Source organism: Coenobita brevimanus, chromosome 63, assembly GCF_032717465.1.
Source record: "Coenobita brevimanus isolate Jiangsu-jjx chromosome 63, ASM3271746v2, whole genome shotgun sequence".
Taxonomy (NCBI): domain Eukaryota; kingdom Metazoa; phylum Arthropoda; class Malacostraca; order Decapoda; family Coenobitidae; genus Coenobita; species Coenobita brevimanus.
Genome location: NC_137016.1, coordinates 2201944 through 2221277, shown reverse-complemented (window position 1 = coordinate 2221277; position 19334 = coordinate 2201944). Strand labels below are relative to the sequence as shown.

The 19334-nt window shown below is 42.2% G+C and overlaps 1 protein-coding gene and 1 pseudogene across 1 annotated transcript in view; one reads left to right on the top strand and one right to left on the bottom strand.

Moving 5' to 3' along the window:
• The window catches only part of LOC145404270 (putative neural-cadherin 2), a 171483-nt gene that overhangs the window by 124654 nt on the left and 27495 nt on the right, over window positions 1–19334 (bottom strand). Inside the window, 2 exon segments of the mRNA XM_080275791.1 lie at window positions 18521–18605; window positions 18608–18678. Of these exon segments, the coding sequence (XP_080131917.1) occupies window positions 18521–18605; window positions 18608–18678 (156 nt within the window).
• Window positions 9939–10057, top strand: LOC145404567 (5S ribosomal RNA; annotated as a pseudogene).

Sequence of the window (19334 nt, the reverse complement as noted above, 5' to 3'; positions counted from 1 at the left end):
ACGACCAGCGCAAATATTGCCGGCCGGCCAACATTCACAGATTGTTTTAATTGAATTAGGCCATAAAAGCTTAATAGATTTTAATGACTGCGTTCAAAGGCGTATGTACTTAGTTAATTCTGGTATTACTTTACGGGAATAGCGAAATATAGCGCTGGGTTCATTCCGCGGCCACTGTTATGACTCGGGCTAAAAATACACTCTGGCTTGAGCTCCTAGTCTGGCCGGCTGAGAACATTTCGTAATACTTTTTCTTCTGCGATTTATTTTTTCTGTTACAATTTAATATTGTCTTGAATTTTCTAATTTAAACTTACACTCTGGCATGAGCTCCGATTTTCACTGCCTGAGGATATTCCGTAGCACCTTTTCATCAGCGATTTTTATTTTCTTTTTATTTATTTATTTTTTTTTAGTACTCTTGAATTTATTGTTTAATACTTAATACTGGCTCGAGGTCCTGGTTGGCTGAGGATATTTCGTTATACTTTTTCATCGGCGATTTATTTTGCCTGTTACAATTTAGTATTGTGTTGAAGTTATTGCCTGAAACTTACACTCTGGCTTGAGCTCCCATTTTCGCTGGCTGAGGGTGTTTCGTATTACCTGTCCTCAGCGATTTATTGGTGAGGATATTTCGCTATAATTTTTCCTCAGCGATTTATTTATTGCCTCCTAAACGTTAGTATTGTCGTGTATGTACTGATAACGACTTACACTCTGGTCTGAGTTCCCATTCTCGCTAGCTGAGAATATTTCGAAACACTTTTTCATCAGCGACTTATTTTGTCTGCTGCATTTGCCGATTTAAAATATTTTCACCACTTTTCAGTCTACTACCACCAGATGAGTATAGTCAACTTTGGAGGAACGTTTTGAGAAGAAAGATATTAGATAAAACCTTCATTAATTTCTTAGCTACTAGAGGTGCATCTCAGTGGAATAAAAGCGTCTAGTGACAGCAATATATAAAGGTCAAATAAAACCAAGATACTAGGGAATATATAAGTGTGAAATCTAAAGTAAATGGGCAGGAATGAAACATTTTGGAGCTTCCTGTGCCAGTGAGAATAATAATTTTGGGCTTGTGTTCTCAGTTAGGATACTCTCTAACTCCTCTTTCTTAGCGATTTGTTTTACTTATTATGGCTTATCACTCTCTTGTATGTGATGTATATTTCATTTTAAATATGAACACAAATTGCATAAATAGAATACAGGAATATATTAAAAATTCAGATACTGAAATAAGCAGGTAAGGAAGAGGTGCTAGGGAGCCCCGTGAATCCAGTGACTTATGGCCTTATGCTTAGACCTTTAATCTCAAAGTGGATTGCACACTCCCATTTTTTTTTTTATTATCTCCGAAGCAGAGGAAGGAGGTGGAGCATACCTGGCCTTCCTGTATGGCTGCTGACTGCCTTCTGTAATATGGGATGCAGGCTGACCGTGAGTAAAATCCACAGGCGCTGTGTAAATGACAGTGTATAATTAAGGGTTTACACTCTACTTTGCAATAAAATATCTAAACATACGACCTTTATTGTCATGGTTTATTCTTGCTACTTGCGGACGATTTTCTTCAGCTTAGGGGAGTCCTCTTTTGGTGGAGGAGATACTGAAGGCTGTATCTAACCACTCCAGCTCGAAAAAAAACCCTCAGCTGAAAGCAATCGTCCAAAAGAGGTTAACCGACGAGAACAGGGGCGAAAGATGCTCTCTGGGCGTCTGCTGAGTCTGGCGAACTTTCATCCTCGCATCACTTACTTGTCCGTTTGATGACAAGGTGCTTCCATTTTTTTCTTTATTCCGGCTGACGTCTCTCTCTCTCTCTCTCTCTCTCTCTCTCTCTCTCTCAACCACAGGGAAACCTTTCGCAGTAAACTGGCTAAAATCTACCTCGATATATTTTGTCCCAGAACTGCGAACTTTGTATGTTATTCCCTCTAACCATTAAGGAATTTATTTGGCTGAGGAGAGAGAGTTCACTTATTATAATCGGTTTGTTTTCACCTGAAGGGACTGGTCTACTCCTACAAGTTAAAAACTGAGTGGTGGTTGGATGAAATTTGATAAGCATTTGCTGTGAGGTACGAGTGAGTCTCCTTGGTTACTAGTTAAACCCATCCACCCCTAGTCCGACTACACATAGACATCAAATAAACTGAAATGGGTTAGGGGTTTTAGTCTGTAATCTGGCCGTCTTTTACACACACACACACACACACACACACACACACACACACACACACACACACACACACACACACACACACACACACACACACACACTCTCTCTCTCTCTCTCTCTCTCTCTCTCTCTATATATATATATATATATATATATATATATATATATATATATCGATTACTTAACGCTTTGACTGCGACATTCCCCTTTACTTAAACTCCCTGTTAGTCTTAATGAAGTACATACATTCCTCAGTATGATTAACTCGTCAATTGTCACACTTCTGAAAAACGGACGAAGCATTGTTAATATAGGGGTCACACTAAGACTCAGTTGCAAATATTACACTCGGTATTTATTTAGTACATGAGAATACACAAAACGGTGCCATACAATATGTTCTGTTGTTTGTGTTGCCATTATTTATAGATCCATCTGTGTCTGAGGAATTCACTCATTTTTGTATCCATCGAACCACAAGGGCAAGGTAAATGTGTGTGTGTGTGTGTGTGTGTGTGTGTGTGTGTGTGTGTGTGTGTGTGTGTGTGTGTGAGAGAGAGAGAGAGAGAGAGAGAGAGAGAGAGAGAGAGAGAGAGAGAGAGAGAGAGAGAGAGTCTGTGGTGATGAAAAGTTAATCAGTTTAGTATGAATTTTCTCATCTGAATAAAAGTGTCTGATACAAGCTAAAATATACAGCCTAAGTTCAGTCATCAAAATGAGGGAATTAATTCATCCAACAAACTAAACATTATACAGAATTTACCGGAAGCAAAAATTATGTATTATTAGGTGTTTCTATTTAACTGTATTTACTGTGCAGATCATATTATTATGGTGTAATTGGTGACTGTAGAATATAAATTGTATCAAGCAGAAAAACGGTATATTATCAGAGATTTGCATCCCATAGTTTAGATAAAGCAAGGCAAGAAAAGAGTAAAATATGAAGGGCTTGTGTTTACTTTGTTGGATAATAGACTGACATGAAAGAAGGTAGATTAAAAACTATAGTAAAAAAAAAGTACTGCCCTAACACTGTCTGACACCAACAAAATGCAGAGGACAGAGCTTTTGACGTGCAATGAATGCTGTGGAGGGGACGAGAGCCGGTGTCAGAATGAGAGAGAGAGGCAGAGCGGTCGTCTTCCCCTCTGCAGGCAATGAAACCACGATGCTGCCTCAGGAGATTGGAAAGATGATGGATTAAGCCGAGTGGGAGGGAAGGGGTAAGGGATCACCTGCCTTCACAACATGGCGTTTATATTCTCTCTCTCTCTCTCTCTCTCTCTCTCTCTCTCATACTATTTTTTCCCAACATTCATTCCACATCCCCATCCCTCTCCTTCCCACATACAACATTCAGACTGCGGTCAAAGGAAGGTAAGCATCATACCACTCCTCTCCCTGCCCTCCTCTCCCTGTCCTTCTCTCCCTATCCTCCTCTCCCTGTCCTTCTCTCCCAGTCCTCTTCCCCCTATCTTCCTCTCCCTTCTTTCCCCTCCCAGCATATATTTCACGTCGCCAACTCTAATGACCCCACATTACAGTGTCAGAAAGCAGTTAGGGAAGGTCGGTGTCTGGTTTGGTAGGAGCAATCATCATCGTCATTATGATCATCGCCATTAGGATATGATGAAGAAGAAGAAGAAAAAGGAGGAGGAGGAGGAGGAGGAGGAGGAGGAGGAGGAAGATGATGATGATGATGATGATGATGATAAGAAGAAGAAGAAAAGAAGAAGAAAGCATAATTAAAAGAAAATTAAGAAGAAAAAGAAGAAAGAAGAAGAAGATGAAGAAGAATAAGGAGAAGGAGAAGGAGAAGGAGAAGGAGAAGAAGAAGAAGAAGAAGAAGACGGAAGAGGATGAAGAAGAAGAAGAAGAAGAAGACGGAAGAGGATGAAGAAGAATGTTGAAGAAAATGAGGGAGAAGAAGAAAGAGGAAGTTGAAGAAACGAAGAAAAAGTAGAAGAAAATGAAAGGAGGAGGAGGAGGAAAGGAAGAGTAGGAGTAAGAATAGTAGGGTAGGTAAAGGGCTAAAATAAAGAAAGGGAGAAGGAGGTGAAGAAGAAAGGTTAGATTGAAGGCTGTTGTCTGCTCGAGAGTCGTAAAGGCACACCGTCAGTCTTTACATTATTATCAGGTTAAAGTTGAGTCAAGGTGGGTGTCAGGAAATATAACGGGCTAAGTTGCATGTCTGGCTGAAGGTCATCTGCCGTAAACACATCGATTCGAATTCCTGAGAGGAAGAGGATTGGAAGTTTTTTTTTCTTTCGTTTCTCTCTCTCTCTCTCTCTCTCTCTCTCTCTCTCTCTCTCTCTCTTTTTAAGTATAGGTGCCTGGTGGTTAAGTGGTCCTAGGTGCCAGCTGGAGTGGTCATGTTCTGTGGAAGCATCGATGTCGATCCCTAACTGAAAGAATATATAGTTTTTCGACTGTGTCAGATTGCTGGTGGTGAAGCTGCAGAGGAATGGACTGCTGACCGTAACATGGCGAGATCGATATTCGGCCGGGGATGGACCAGCTTGAAGATGTCAGCATTGTTAGTTTTCTTTCCCACAAGACGCACCAACATAGCATAAAATCTAATCTATTAATAGCTAGGAGCCTTCATCTCGTAAAGGGTGGCCACAGAAAAAAAGTCTCACGTCTTCCTATCCTCTGCCGTTTGGCTGCCCTCTATCCAACTCACACCCTCTCTTTCATAAATCTCTCCACTCCATCCCTGCACTTTATTCTTGGTCTCCCCCTCCCTCTCTCCCCTTCATCTTCTCCCCCTCAACACCAGTCGTGAATGAAATACCACGGGCGCATTTCATTACTTGAGGGTCGGTGCAAGATCAAGAGTCTTGGATGTTGGATCAGTGTTTATGCCCCGGAGGTGACGTGTAAAAGTGTCTCTCACCACCTGTTGATGGTGCGTAGGAAGACTGCAGGGCTTCTGGAGACAAACTGTCTCGTATATTATCAAATTCGGAAAAGAAAGAAGAGATCTGAAGCGGTTACCTGAGGCCGTAGTCATAAAATTACTTGAGATTAAGTTATATTAACTCAAACAGCTACCACATAGCTCTCAAACAAATTGAAAGGAATGTTGAGGTAAAAAAAAAAAAAAGATCATACAAGACTACCCGTCATTTGTGAGCCAGGTAGACTATAATAATACTGTTAAATGAAAACTTGACTATTGTGTATCCAACCTGGATGACTCCCAGTGCTGGTTGAGTGACATGTGAACTTAAGTTGTGACTCTAAACAACTTTTATTAATAACTTTCTTCTACAATCAATACTTTCTGAGATCTGAGTTTTCGACACAGACACAGATACATTCCATACAAAAATAATGACCATCAACTTCGTCTACCTGTCTCATCTAAATGACCTATAGATATCATCAACTGCCACTGAGACGTTTGACGTAGAAAATAGGTTCAGATTCATAGGCTTACTGAATACTTCCCCTGCATTACGGTAACCTAACCTCGGCCCCCTACGCCTGACGAGGGGTAAAATAGGACTTTAGTTGGTTTATTTTCGCCTGACGAAACTTGACAACTCTCATAACTTCAGTAGTAAGGCGTGATTGCATTAAATTAGATGAGCCGTAGCTATGAGGTAGGAAGAAGTCTGCTTGAGTACCAGGTTAATCGACCCTCAAATCTGATTATTTAGCCATTAAATGAGCTGACAGGGGTTAGGGATTTCTTTTTCAAGTCCAAGTACATGCTCTTTAGATGCTGCTTTGTTAGTCCGGTGTCAGGTCAGGTATACAACTGTGTTAGAGAGAGAGAGAGAGAGAGAGAGAGAGAGAGAGAGAGAGAGAGAGAGAAAAAAAAAGGTGACAGGTATTGACCATGAATAGCTGAGATCATATCAGCAAGGAAAGGTACAACAGATGAAAGGTCGATAAGAATTTTATGCAAGGGTACAGACAAGAGATTATTTTCCTCAGCTGGCAAATCATCGCCACCATCACCAACATCTCCACAATCTCCTTCATCACCTCCACTTCCACCAACTTCATTCCCTTCTTTTCAACGTCTGCCACCTTCACCTCCACCTCCTTCGCCTGCTCGTTCATTACATCCACTACCTTTTCCCTCCACCTCCCCTTCCACCATCTACGCAAACTCCATCTTCACCACCTCTTCCATCCCTGCCTCCACCATCCCCACCTTCACCATCTCTAGGTTCGCCTCCATAACGTCCATCTTCATCACCAGCACCACCAACACGATCACCACCACCTCCATCGTCACTTTTTATCATCACCCCCATGGTCATGATCATCACTATCACCACTACCATCACGAAAACCATCATCACCATCACCACCTCGACCAGCAACAACGACTAGTCACCACCATCACCACCACCATCATCATCAGCAGCAGCATCATTGCCGCCATCACCACCATCATTAACACCACCACCACAATCATCGTTGTCACCATTATTATCTCATAGTCACGACCGCCTCCATCATCATCATCATCATCATCATCATCATCACTTCCGCCATCATCATTGCCGTTATCACTATCAGTCGCTGAGGTGGAAGCATTTATATTGCAGGTTCGAATGCTAGTTTATCAAAAAAATGTCATTAGGATCCATTTAGTGTTTTTAGTATCAGTACTCCTCCCTAACCCCATTTACAGTCCCTAAACATACGCTGTACTGTATAAAATTCCCTAATCTTATGATATTTCGTGGGCATGCATTACCTTATTGGTGGTATATGATAGCACCCAGGAAATCCATCTGTCTGTGTGTCATGAAATCAAGAACTGGTAGGCTCCACGGGACGGAATGACGAGTGTATATCCAGAGTCGGATACATATAAAGGGGGAGAAAGTGAAGATCTTCATAAAACAACATTCTATATCAGTCCACTGAATGTCACAGCCCTCTCTCGACTTTTTCAGTGTTACCTTGTTCATGATCCAGTCCTCTCGGTCATATCCACAGAACTGGTCTCCCTCTGGGTCTCTGCCTACCACGAGAAGTTTACTGTAACCTACCCTTGACCTTTATCTGCAGTTTAGTGGTGGGTGGTATATCTTCAGTTTTCATCTGTTTACCCATCCTAGATGTAGAGAGATTTGAAGACACATTTTTGTGTATTTGTTGTCTGTGTGATGTGAACAGTGTTATATAGTGAGAAATGTGTCAACTAAATGTCAAAGCAGTTAAATGGTGAACGTTGTACAAAGGAAAAAGTGTGCAAGGTGTACATGTTTTGAGGGTGACCTGGTCGAGACATCTGAGCCGGGACGCTGGGGGAGAAATCAAACTGGAGTGCTTGTGCGTTCAGTTCATCCTGACATATCCAGGGTTTACTATATATATATATATATATATATATATATAATACATAGATACGCACTAGATAAGGATAGGTAGATTGATAGACACAGATGTGTGTGTGTGTGTGTGTGTGTGTGTGTGTGTGTGTGTGTGTGTGTGTGTGTGTGTGTGTGTGTGTGTGTGTGTGTGTGTGTGTGTGTGTGTGTGTGTGTGTGTAGATCACACACCTGCAGAATTCAATCCTTTTCCCTCAGCTACCGCCATTGCCCGGAAAAAATATTTTCCGAGGATTACGCTTTGTCATAATCTTTTATGACCTGGGTTTCATAACAGTATCACGCTAAAAAAAAATAAAATAATATATATGCTAGACCGTAAAGCATAAGGTAGTGCGTTAATTTTAGAACTGTCAATGCATTTAAAACATGTCTGTAAATATAGGGATGCAGAATTTTGTGACATGGAGCAGGTCGTGTAGCATGAATCAATGGGAAGAGCAAACAGTGGCGGACCTCTCCTCTCCTCTGACTCGTACAACAAAATGCGGGAAAAATTATGGATGAAGAAACACACACACACACACACACACACACACACACACACACACACACACACACACACACACACACACACACACACACACACACACACACACACACACACAGGGAGAATTGTGGATCGGCAGGCATGTACAGACTGACCGATGACCGAGCTTAAAATTCTGAAGCAAACAGAATTCATTACAGTACTGTATAACTGTGATTTTATTTTATTCCTAGGAGATGTGTCTTGTTGTCTACCATTTAAGATCTCTAGTAGCCCTTCAAGAATGATTGGAATCTAAACTATTTCAATATTGCTACTGCCAGACGATTTTATTCAGCTTAGAAGTGGCCTCTCATCACCTAAGCATTTACCACGTCAGTTCGATGGCGTATATCATATTCTATTATTGCACCTCCAGACGATTTTATTCAGCTCTGGAAAGACTCATAGAACGGGAGGTCTTAGACGTGGCCTTCATTAATCTCTTCACTACTGGCGGTCTGTCCTAAGTTTAATTAATTCGTCTGTAGGCAGTAAGAGTAAAAAAGATAATAATATAATAGGACTGACGGGGATATCATACTACCATCACTTTTTTCTTTTCTGGCGGGGGGGGTGGGGGGCGGCTGAGGTGGGGGAGGGGAGGGATCTTTTCGCCTATAAATTTTAACATCCTCAGCCAGGCAATGCAATTTTTTTTTTTAAGCTTTCTTTTTCCTCTCTTACCATCAACAATTATATTCAACTTAGGAAGAGCATCTAGTACACATCTGGTTACTGGATGATATACTTAACCTGTCCCGTTCCTAATGTCTTCTCACGGCTGAATGAAATCGTCTGTAGATACCAAAAATGAACTAAGATATATAAAAGGACTGAAGCGGTTAGGCTCATGAATACGGTAATATTCAACTGGTTTGTTTTTCCTACTTTCATCTGATTTTATTCATTTCAAGGGAGATTATTATTATTATCATCATCATTATTATTATTATTATTATTATTATTATTATTACTATTACTATTATTATGATTATTAAACGGGTGACAATCGGATTTCTCTTGATCGAAAAGTCTCTCCCAAAGCTAAGTAGAGCAAAATAGAACAATGAGAATAAAACAGAATATAGGTCATGGGACTGACGCGATAGTAGACTTCATCAACATTTCAGTTCCCTTCACTTACACTTCAGTACACTTCACTTACACTTCAGTACACTTCAGTACACTTCACTTACACTTCACTTACACTTCAGTACACTTCAGTACACTTCACTTACACTTAGTACACGTCGTTAACGCTTCACCAACACTTCAGTACACTTCACTTACATTTCAGCACACTTCACTTACACTTCAGCACATTTCACTTACACTTCAGCACATTTCACTTATACTTCAGCACATTTCACTAACACTTCACAATACTTTACTTCTTTATAATTTGTCCATCTTAACCTGGCGTAAGTCTTCGTCTTTCTGAAGCATAGTTCACACTACAAAATAAAAAAAATAATGTTTTACTTGTGCATCCTTTTAACAGCACTTCTCCGTGACTAGCACCTTAATTTAGTGATAATTTATTGATACAGTTTAGCGTTCAAGATGGAAATACGGCAATTTTAGGACAGTATAGTAACCTAAAAACCTAAATGGGATGAGTGGAATCTTGAAACCAAACAAAAAAATAAATAAATAAATGAAAGAAAGAAATAAAGGAAAAAGAGAGGTGTAAAATTATGGGTCGAATTCTAAGTGGCTGTGAAGATTTCGTAACACCTCTTCCTTAGCAATTTATTCTGCACATCACTCCCCAGTATCCTCATATGTTACCGAAGCAAACCCTTTATATTATATATATATATATATATATATATATATATATATATATATATATATATATACCACGTTGAGTACACCGCTTCCCGTCCGATCAGCGAAGTTAAGCAACGTTGGGTCTGGTTAGTACTTGGATGGGTGACCGCCTGGGAACACCAGAAGCTGTTGGCATCCCTACGTGTCAAGTGGGGTTGGTGGAGGATTAGTGCCCCTCCCTGTAAAACAATTAACTCTAAGCCGTTGACCACCCCGTTTGGGATACATGGCGTCTGGCAATGAATGAATGATGAATATTGCCAGACGCCTCAATCCCGTACGGGGTGGCCACAAACAAATCGCCTCCATGTCGCCCTGTCCCCCGCCATTTCACTGCCCTGCTAAACCTCACACACCCCTCTCTTATATACCTCTCCACTCCATCCCTCCATCTCATCCTCGGCCTCACCCTCCCTCTCTAAGAGAATATTAAGATGTAGCAGACAAAATAAATCGCAATGGAAGAGATGCTATACCACTTAGATCATGACCCTCACACAGTTGCCAGTGAACAGTCATGCATCCACTGATTTCTCGTTCATGCCTTCGAAACTCGTGGCTCCTGCAGTGTTCGATATCTACTAATAAAACATGCCTGGTTCAGATGGCAAGAAGGGAGAGTGAGATTATCTTTACAGGTGAAAAATATATATATATTTTTTTTTTATCCGTTCATTTCTCGGCAAAGGTTCAAAAGTCCATTCCTTAAGGTCTGGCAGTCCTTCTACGTACCACTTATACCCATATATGACAACTTCGTTGCAAACTTTCAATGTCAATATTGAACACATGCTAGGGCTGTCTCATACAGGACCGGTGTATTGGTGTTAATGGGAGTGTTTTTACGACATGTGGGTGAGTCTTATAGTACGAGTAGATCAGTAAAGTCTGTTTTAACGAACTCCAAATTCTTAAACTGTTCCCTTCCCACACTGGGAATCGAACTCGTTTTCATTAGGATAGTAGACTCCCTTTCAACAGATTCTGATATCGATACGTGGTTCTTATGTGTCTCTAATGTATGAATTTTGGGGAAAGTTAGGCTCCGACATGTAACCTTTTACGAGCACGTAGACCACAGTTTTTCTGCCGGAAATTTCTTCTGATGATTTTATTTATCTTTAAGTATCTGTCAATTTGGAGGATGGCGGTGTTCCTGAGCGGAGGTGCGTCGGTCCAATGGGGAGGAGAAAGGCCAGGGTCAGAAATAGTGTCGTTACTAAAACAGTGCATTTTATGACGTTTCACTATATGAAAGTCACATACATATAGACTGACGGGGACGAGTCTCATTACTAAATTTCGCCAACAGGAATCCCACTCATTTATCTCAATAATTCTCTTATTCACGTCACTTCGATGATGTGAGCTGTTTTTAATCTTAGTTCTGCTACTGCCAGACGATGTTACTGGCTGAGAAACTTTTAGAATCAGAGGAGTTAGATATATCCTCAGTAAACCCCGCCAAAACTAGAGATATTTGCTAAGCAGAATAAAGTCGTTTAGAGGTACATAAAACATAATACTGCATAAAGCACGTCATCATAATGAAGAAGTTAACCTCTTCAGTACGGTGACGTCTGTTTCAGCATAGTCCTGCTAGCCCCAGGCGATTTTATTTAGCTCAGAAAATCTTCCAAATGATGGGATTGGATATAGTACTGTTTAACTCTTTCCCCTCTAAAGGTGAATATACCGTTGAATAATATCGTGTAAGTGCGATCAGAACAGAAGAGACATATTTATAGTGAAAGGATTTACATTCTATCTTAGTATATCACAGTCAGCTAGTCCAGTATGAATAAGAGCCTGAAGAGCTAAAAAATACATCCAAAGGGCACTTCCATTAACCAGGGACCTTGCGAAGTACGTATGAATTAATTGAAGAATAATTTTACTGGGTTAAGCAAATAAGATTTCTGAGTACTTCGAGTTCTAAGAAGCCTGGGATCACGTACCCTGAGGCGGGATAGCGCGGGTGGAGGTAGAGAAGGTGGAGGGGGAAGGGCATTGTGGGTGTCGGGGATGTGGGGAAAGGGGAGAGGAAAGTGAAGGAGAGGGAGAAGAAGTGGACGGGGCAGATTAGGGTGGGAAAGAGGAAGGAGAGGGGAAGAAGAGGGGAAGAAGAGGGGAAGGAGAGGGGAAGGAGAGGGGAAGGAAGGGGAAGGAGAGGGGAAGGAAGGGGAAGGAGAGGGGAAGGAGAGGGGAAGGAAGGGGAAGGAGAGGGGAAGGAGAGGGGAAGGAAGGGAAAGGGGGAGGAGAGGGTGTGGCAATGTGGAGGTCGGGGCTATGGGGAGAGGGAGTAGGGAAGGGCAGGAGGGGGGGAAGGGGACGGGGCATAGGCAGGAGGGGGAAGTGGGAGGAGAGGGGAAGGAGAGGGGGAGGGAAGGGAAGAGGGAGGAGAGGGGGAGGGAAGGGAAGAGGGAGGAGAGAGGGAGGAGAGGGGGAGGGAAGGGAAGAGGGAGGAGAGAGGGAGGAGAGGGGGAGGGAAGGGAAGAGGGAGGAGAGGGGGAGGGAAGGGAAGAGGGAGGAGAGGGGGAGGGAAGGGAAGAGGGAGGAGAGGGGGAGGGAAGGGAAGAGGGAGGAGAGGGGGAGGGAAGGGAAGAGGGAGGAGAGGGGGAGGGAAAGGAAGAGGGAGGAGAGGGGGAGGGAAAGGAAGAGGGAGGAGAGGGGGAGGGAAGGGAAGAGGGAGGAGAGGGGGAGGGAAGGGAAGAGGGAGGAGAGGGGGAGGGAAGGGAAGAGGGAGGAGAGGGGGAGGGAAGGGAAGAGGGAGGAGAGAGGGAGGAGAGGGGGAGGGAAGGGAAAAGGCAGCAGAAGGTCGTGGGATAGGTGGGGGGGGGGGCGAGGAACAGTGGGGGGCAGGGGGCTGCCAGGAGAGAAGGTGGTGCGAGAGGAGAGGAGTGGATGGTAGGAGGGGGAGGGGTGCAATATTGGAGAGGACGGGCCAGGATGTGATGAGTTTAGGGAATTCTGGGGCCATTATCAGATAACGACACTCGACCTAATATTAGATTATTTGTTTGGGGGAATATTCGATTAATAGGCTTTGTCCTTTGGTGAGTTTAGGCCGAGGGATTTAAGCCACTAGAGGAAAGACAGATTTGTGTTTTGAGGATGGTTTCTGATATAATTTCCAGTTTGTTTCGATGATGAATAGTTTGGGTCTTGATTTTAAGATGCATATTATTTAAATGGCAGAACTGTAGACTACTCACATACCGAAATTCACGCAGACATGATACTGGATTAATTTTTCCATTCGAATTACCGCAGCTCATTGATGACTGTAATGAGGATGATGATCATGTTGCTGCTGCTGCTGATAATGATGATGACGATGATGATTAATTCCTCAGTTCCAACTGCCGTTATACTTTCACAACAATAAAGGCTTGAGTTGTGCATATAATGACGATGATGATCATAATGATGGTGATGAGGTGGGGAGGATGCTAATGCTGCCGATTCTGTTCCTGTTGCTGATGATGATGTGGTAATGATGATGATGATGATGATGATGGTGATGACAATGACTTATTCCTTCATCCCAGTTGCCATTTTACCTTCACAACAATAACAGCTTGAGTTGCACATATAAATATAACATCTTTTAAGGAAAAAAATCCAGCTCAAAGTGGTGTTTCATCTGACGTGAGAGTTACGGCTGGAACCTCCACTTGGCGTATGTTTACACTGGCAATAAAATTTTGTTCAAGTGCCTGGGTATCCACGGATTGAGTTAGTGGCTGCCGGGTTTATGGGACTCGTGAGCACCGACAGTAAAACTCTCGTCTCAATTTCCGCAGCAGAAGACTTAGGAACCGGACCTTGAGGCAGTTTGGGGAGTTAGGCCACTTTGCTGCAGGGCCGGTTTACGTGAGTGTTTATGAAGGCGGGCTCGGCGGCCTCCTGGGATCCTATTCTCGTCGGCTTAGTGGGCTTTCTGGCACATTTTCCCCATCTTTTTTTTTTTTTTTTTCCTGCATATGGCACGTGTTCTTGTCTGCTCAAGAATCTTTCTGACACCTCTTCTTTCATAGTTTATTTCTGTATATAACACCTGTTGTATTGCTTTCTGGCACCCTTTCCTTACCAGTTTACTTCTGCATTTGACATGTATTCGTGTCTTCTCAGGAGGCATTCTGACACCCCGTCTTAACCAGTTTATTTCTGTGTATCAACAGTTAATCTGAGGCCTTATTCTCGTTGGCTTATGGTTTTTCTGACATCTCTTCCTTACCAGTTTATTTCTGCACATGACATGTTCTCGTCGTCCTAGGAGGTTTTCTGACACCTCTTCCTTACTGATTTATTTCTGCATATGGTCCATTAACTTGGGGTAGCTTGGAGGACTTTCTGACACCATTTCCTTACCGGTTTATTTCTGCATATGACACGTTTATCTGGTGCTGGAGAGGGACGCCTTCACGTGGTGGCACCGATATAATCGAACGGCTCCTCTGCTTGCATAAACATCCCTAAACTCCCTCCCTCCCTCTGAAAGGAGGAGGCTGGACTACCGGAGAAAGACAAGGTCAGTCTGCAGTCCACCAGGTTCTCTTCAGATGAACCTGGGGCTACAACAACAACAAAAATTATTACTGCTACTGCTACTACTGCTACTACAGCTATTACTACTACTACTACAGTACTACTACTACTGCTACTATTACAACACGTTACTCTCACAAGTCGTATATTCAATAGATTCCCTTTATGATGAAGATATAGGTAACATAAAACACAATGTTCATGTGTAGTATTTGGGATAAATCGCTAAGAAAGAGTTGCTAAAATGCCTGCCAGACTCACGAGGAAACAGGAGCTGAGAACCTGAACTGCCGAAGCCTTCCTAAGGGACGTGAGGAAGCATCATAGCATTAGAGAAAGAGTTCAGGCGCTATGTCTGTCTGTTACCCTGACGTTGGGTCCTGCGAATTCATGTAAGTGGATGAGAGAGAGAGAGAGAGAGAGAGAGAGAGAGAGAGAGAGAGAGAGAGAGAGAGAGAGAGAGAGAGAGAGAGAGAGAGAGAGAGAGAGAAAGAGAGAGAGAGAGAGAGAGAGAGAGAGAGAGAGAGAGAGAATCTTTATTTACACAACATTCCGCTCCAAGCCCCCCCAGGCAGTACACTTTAGCTACATTCTTTCGTCTGATTATTATTTTCCTCTTATTCCTTTATTCATCTTTGCTAATTTACTCCATCCTTCGTGTCTTTACCCTTTCAACTGGGGAACGTCATTATTTTTATCTGTTTATCTGTCCATTTGTTTGTCTGTCTGTCTGTCTGTCTGTCTATCTATATCCGTCCATCCATCTGGATGTCTGTCTAAAATTTCCTTTTTGCTACCTCCTAACGATTACAGTTCAGCTTAGCGTAGACTTTTCGAACTGGATGAACTGCATATACTCTTCATTAATCCCTTCACCACCAGGAGCTCTGTAAAGCTGGATTTATTCGAGTGGTTGCAGCATGAATATATTATAAAGAAGTCGATGTGGTGAATGATTTAATTTCCCTACCACATGACATCCCTTTTTAAATGAATATAAATCGCCTGGAGGTAGCTAGTATAAAAAGATGCCATGATACTGAAGGGATGAATGGAGACTTTCTTGCCCCTTCACTACACATCTCTCCTTAGCTGGATAAGAATATTCTCCAACGATTTTATTCAGCCCAGATGAGACTTTCCAACCTACTCGTGAAGTGCTACCTTGCAGTGGTGAGCAGGCCCGAATACTGCTTCGACCTAGTAGGGCCTAACTAGATAGGTGCAGCCAGACTAAAAGGGCCTGCTAGTAACAGTCAGACAAAGAGCACCCCCCACTTCCCTCAAGACCCTCTTAAGTGAGAAAAGATGGAAGACAAATAAGAAGAAAGAAGAAGAGAACCTTTCACAACTAGAGGAGTTTGGTAAAGCCTCCATAATCTATTGCACGTCCGAATTTCTCCCCTAAGCTGAAAAAAATCGTCTGGTGATAGCAAGTAAATGATTTAAAAAGCTTTCTCGCGTTGAAGTGCTGAAGAAAACAAGCATAGAAATACTAGATGCAGGAGATTCAGGGCCTTGGTGGGGTATTGTCGGGGGAGCGAGTTGTTGTGGTGTGGTAAAGTGAGGCTTAGCTAAAGTCGTTGAAGTCTACAGGAGTGAAACAATCCATTACCGAAAATCATTAGTGAGACCCAGACAGACAAGGGTGCGCCAAGAGATCATCCTGCCTATAAAAATTCGCCACCATGATGTAAAGCTGTAGCCATGCCCTTTTAGTGGCACTTAAATTTTCACAGCTCTTTCGATAGGCTACGTCGAGACCGTAATACTCTGTTCACTTTAACGTGGTCTAGACTTTGTCCCTATTCAGCTTCTATTCACAAACTTCAGCAGCAGGAAGTGACAGTACTACGGCTGTACATTCCCTCCATAGTACTACTTCGTGACTAGCATCTAATTCCTGTTAATCTAATGCTACAACTATGCTATCAGAAAACGAAGGGATGTAATTTTAGACCAGCTCACAGTAAATTGAGTATAGTTATTTATTTCGGCCATCTTCAGGCAACAAAATTAAGCTTTGGAAAGACTTTTCGAACAAGAAGCATTAGATTTAGCCTCTGCACATCAAGAGACCTCCCTCAACCACTTGACTCCGGTGACGTGCAGCCGCCTCCACTTACGAGTACTACAGGGAGTGGTGTGTTGGAGTCCTTTTACGACACTAATGTATTTGTTTAAGCCTCACGACAGTCATGTTGGAACAGTTTCATTATGGTAGTCAGACCACAGTGGACGAGAGGCGTAAAATTAACACACACACACACACACACACACACACACACACACACACACACACACACACACACACACACTACTCCTGTAGCACTTATAAACGGAGGTGATGGTACTTTCTTTATGTATCCCCCTACCCTTGGACTATTTTTTCAGCACTATGAGAGGCCTATTGCACTGGAGAGGTGAATGAGGGCTATATCTAACGCCTCAGATTCGCAAATTCGCCCTAAGCTGAATAAAATCGCCTGGAAATAGCAAGCCTGTAAACTACGTCACCGAATTGAAGGGGTTAAGCTGAATGAAATTATTTTATCGTGCCTGATTAAACTAGAAAATGATTTTTTTTTAAGTCACCAGTTTCAAGGGGTAAAAATTTTTCTTGGAGCCAATTTATTCCGTCTTCATACTCATTTCCCTCTCATTCCTCCGTCTAATCACTTGGTTCCAAATATCCTCCTTACCAGCTTCCACCTTTTCCATTCCAGATTTACTCCTCACTTACATCGTTCACGTCCCCAGTTATTAGTTATAAAAGTTGGCACCAAAACTCACGCAAGGCCATCTCAGGTTTTATTGCATCGATTACCAATTTCAAGGTCCTGTCACTTCGGCTCCACTTTGTACGGATAGGGACAAAAATTCTGCTACTATTCCACCGTACCTTCTTCACACTTAAGACTTGTTTGTTACTTTTATTCTCGATGTATCATAAATATGACAGAAAACATACCACTCCTCCCTCGGCTTTGGAATACTGTACGGCAGAGGGAAGTGAGAAGTATATGAAGTAAAAGGAAGAGGAACCTTTTACCTCTCTGTACTCGTTGCTTACCTAAATATAATTTACAATTTGTTTTTCGTATTAAAAAAAAAAAAAAGCTTAAAATTTCCATACCTTATCCACAGTCTGTTATTCGGCTTAGTTCTGAGAGTGCACCACTTTTTCCCCTTTAAAAGATAGTACCAAACTTTTCCTGTCATTCTCTTTGGATTGCACTGGTCATTATATAAATCCAGTTTAATTTCCCACTTCACTGATTTACTGCACCCTTCCCTTCCTTCACCCTTCAGAAACCTTCGCACAAGTCCTCTGCATACTTCATGCTCAACATTTTTTTTCCTTTCTCTCCGATATCTGATAATCATAAGATGCCACAGCCTCGGTTCTTACTGACAGCTGAACAGTTGTTTCATCTTCCATGTTTGTCTGTGTCATTAGTCGCCAGTGTTTCTTCCACCTCCTTCCTTCCGTACATTCAGTTTTTTAACACACGGTAATAATTTTGTACACACACACACACACACACACACACACACACACACACACATACACACACAATTTATTCGAAAACAGGAACTAATACCTCAGCAGGTATTTCAAAATTGTAAAAAAACTGAATTACCATGAAAGGCAAGAAGGACGGAGTTCCAGGCAATCCCTTGGATTGCAAAACCTCCTCAGAGAGATTAAAGATGTCGCGAGATTGGAAAGGTAAACCTTTTTCTCTGTTTCGTAATGTGGTTGGTCAGTCGTTTAGAAACATAAATCAGTCTCATTATTACAGGTACTTATAGATATATGAGTACTATACTGTACGAGAACACTAAAGTTGTAAGGTTGTGCAAGATCACCAGTTTAAAATGGAGTGGGGAAAAAAGATCACTCGCACACCCTTCACACTTACCGACACAGATATGCAGTATCTGTACGTATAAGGACACTAAAGCTATAACGTTAAATGAGATTACCTGCCTGAAAATGAAATGCAGTGTAATGAGGAAGGATATTTGTAAACATGTCCTCACCGTTGGTGATCTGTTCGCCGAGAGGGATGAGCAGCGGCATGAGCACGTTGACGGCCATAGCGACCAGCAGGCGCCCGCGACACTCCACCCACGCCCACACTCGCCCACACCCGGCCCCGCCACGCTCAGCGACCATGCATGGGCTCTACCCCTCGCGCCTCACACCTGCAGGCCGTGAAAAACTTAATTGGAACACGGTTGCTGAGAGTGTACTGTATGTGGCAGGGTGGAGCCTGACGAAAAGCAGGCTCGACAGGAATATTTTTGTTTATGTCGTGAAGTTTATGAAGAGAAACTGGAAGGTGGAACATGGATGTCAAAAGTAAAGGATTATGATGGAAATCAGATTCGACTGGCATACTCAACTCACACTCCTGCTTTTTTGCCAGCTCACATTTATTTTGTTTATCTTGTGAAGCTGAAAGCAAGATTTTGTAAGATGGAACATGGATGTCAAAGTGAATGTGGCAGACTCGACAGGCTTATTCAAGTCAGTCTTTTTTTGTTTTTTGTTTTTGACAATTTTTTTTTTCTAGCGAAAATTAAAGAAAGAAATCGAGAGGTAAAATATGGATATCAAAATTAAAGGACCATGAAAAGTCGATTCTACATGCATAGTCAACACATTATTATTATTTTTTTTTTTTTGCCTTTTGCATTAGTTTTATTTATTTCGAGGTGCTCAAAGAAGAAAGTGAAAGATGAAACATGGATGTCAAAAGTGAATACAACGGGGGTGAAAGGTGATGGAAAACACACTCAACAGGGATATTCAACTCACACTCATGATTTTTGGCCTTTTGAAATTCATTTT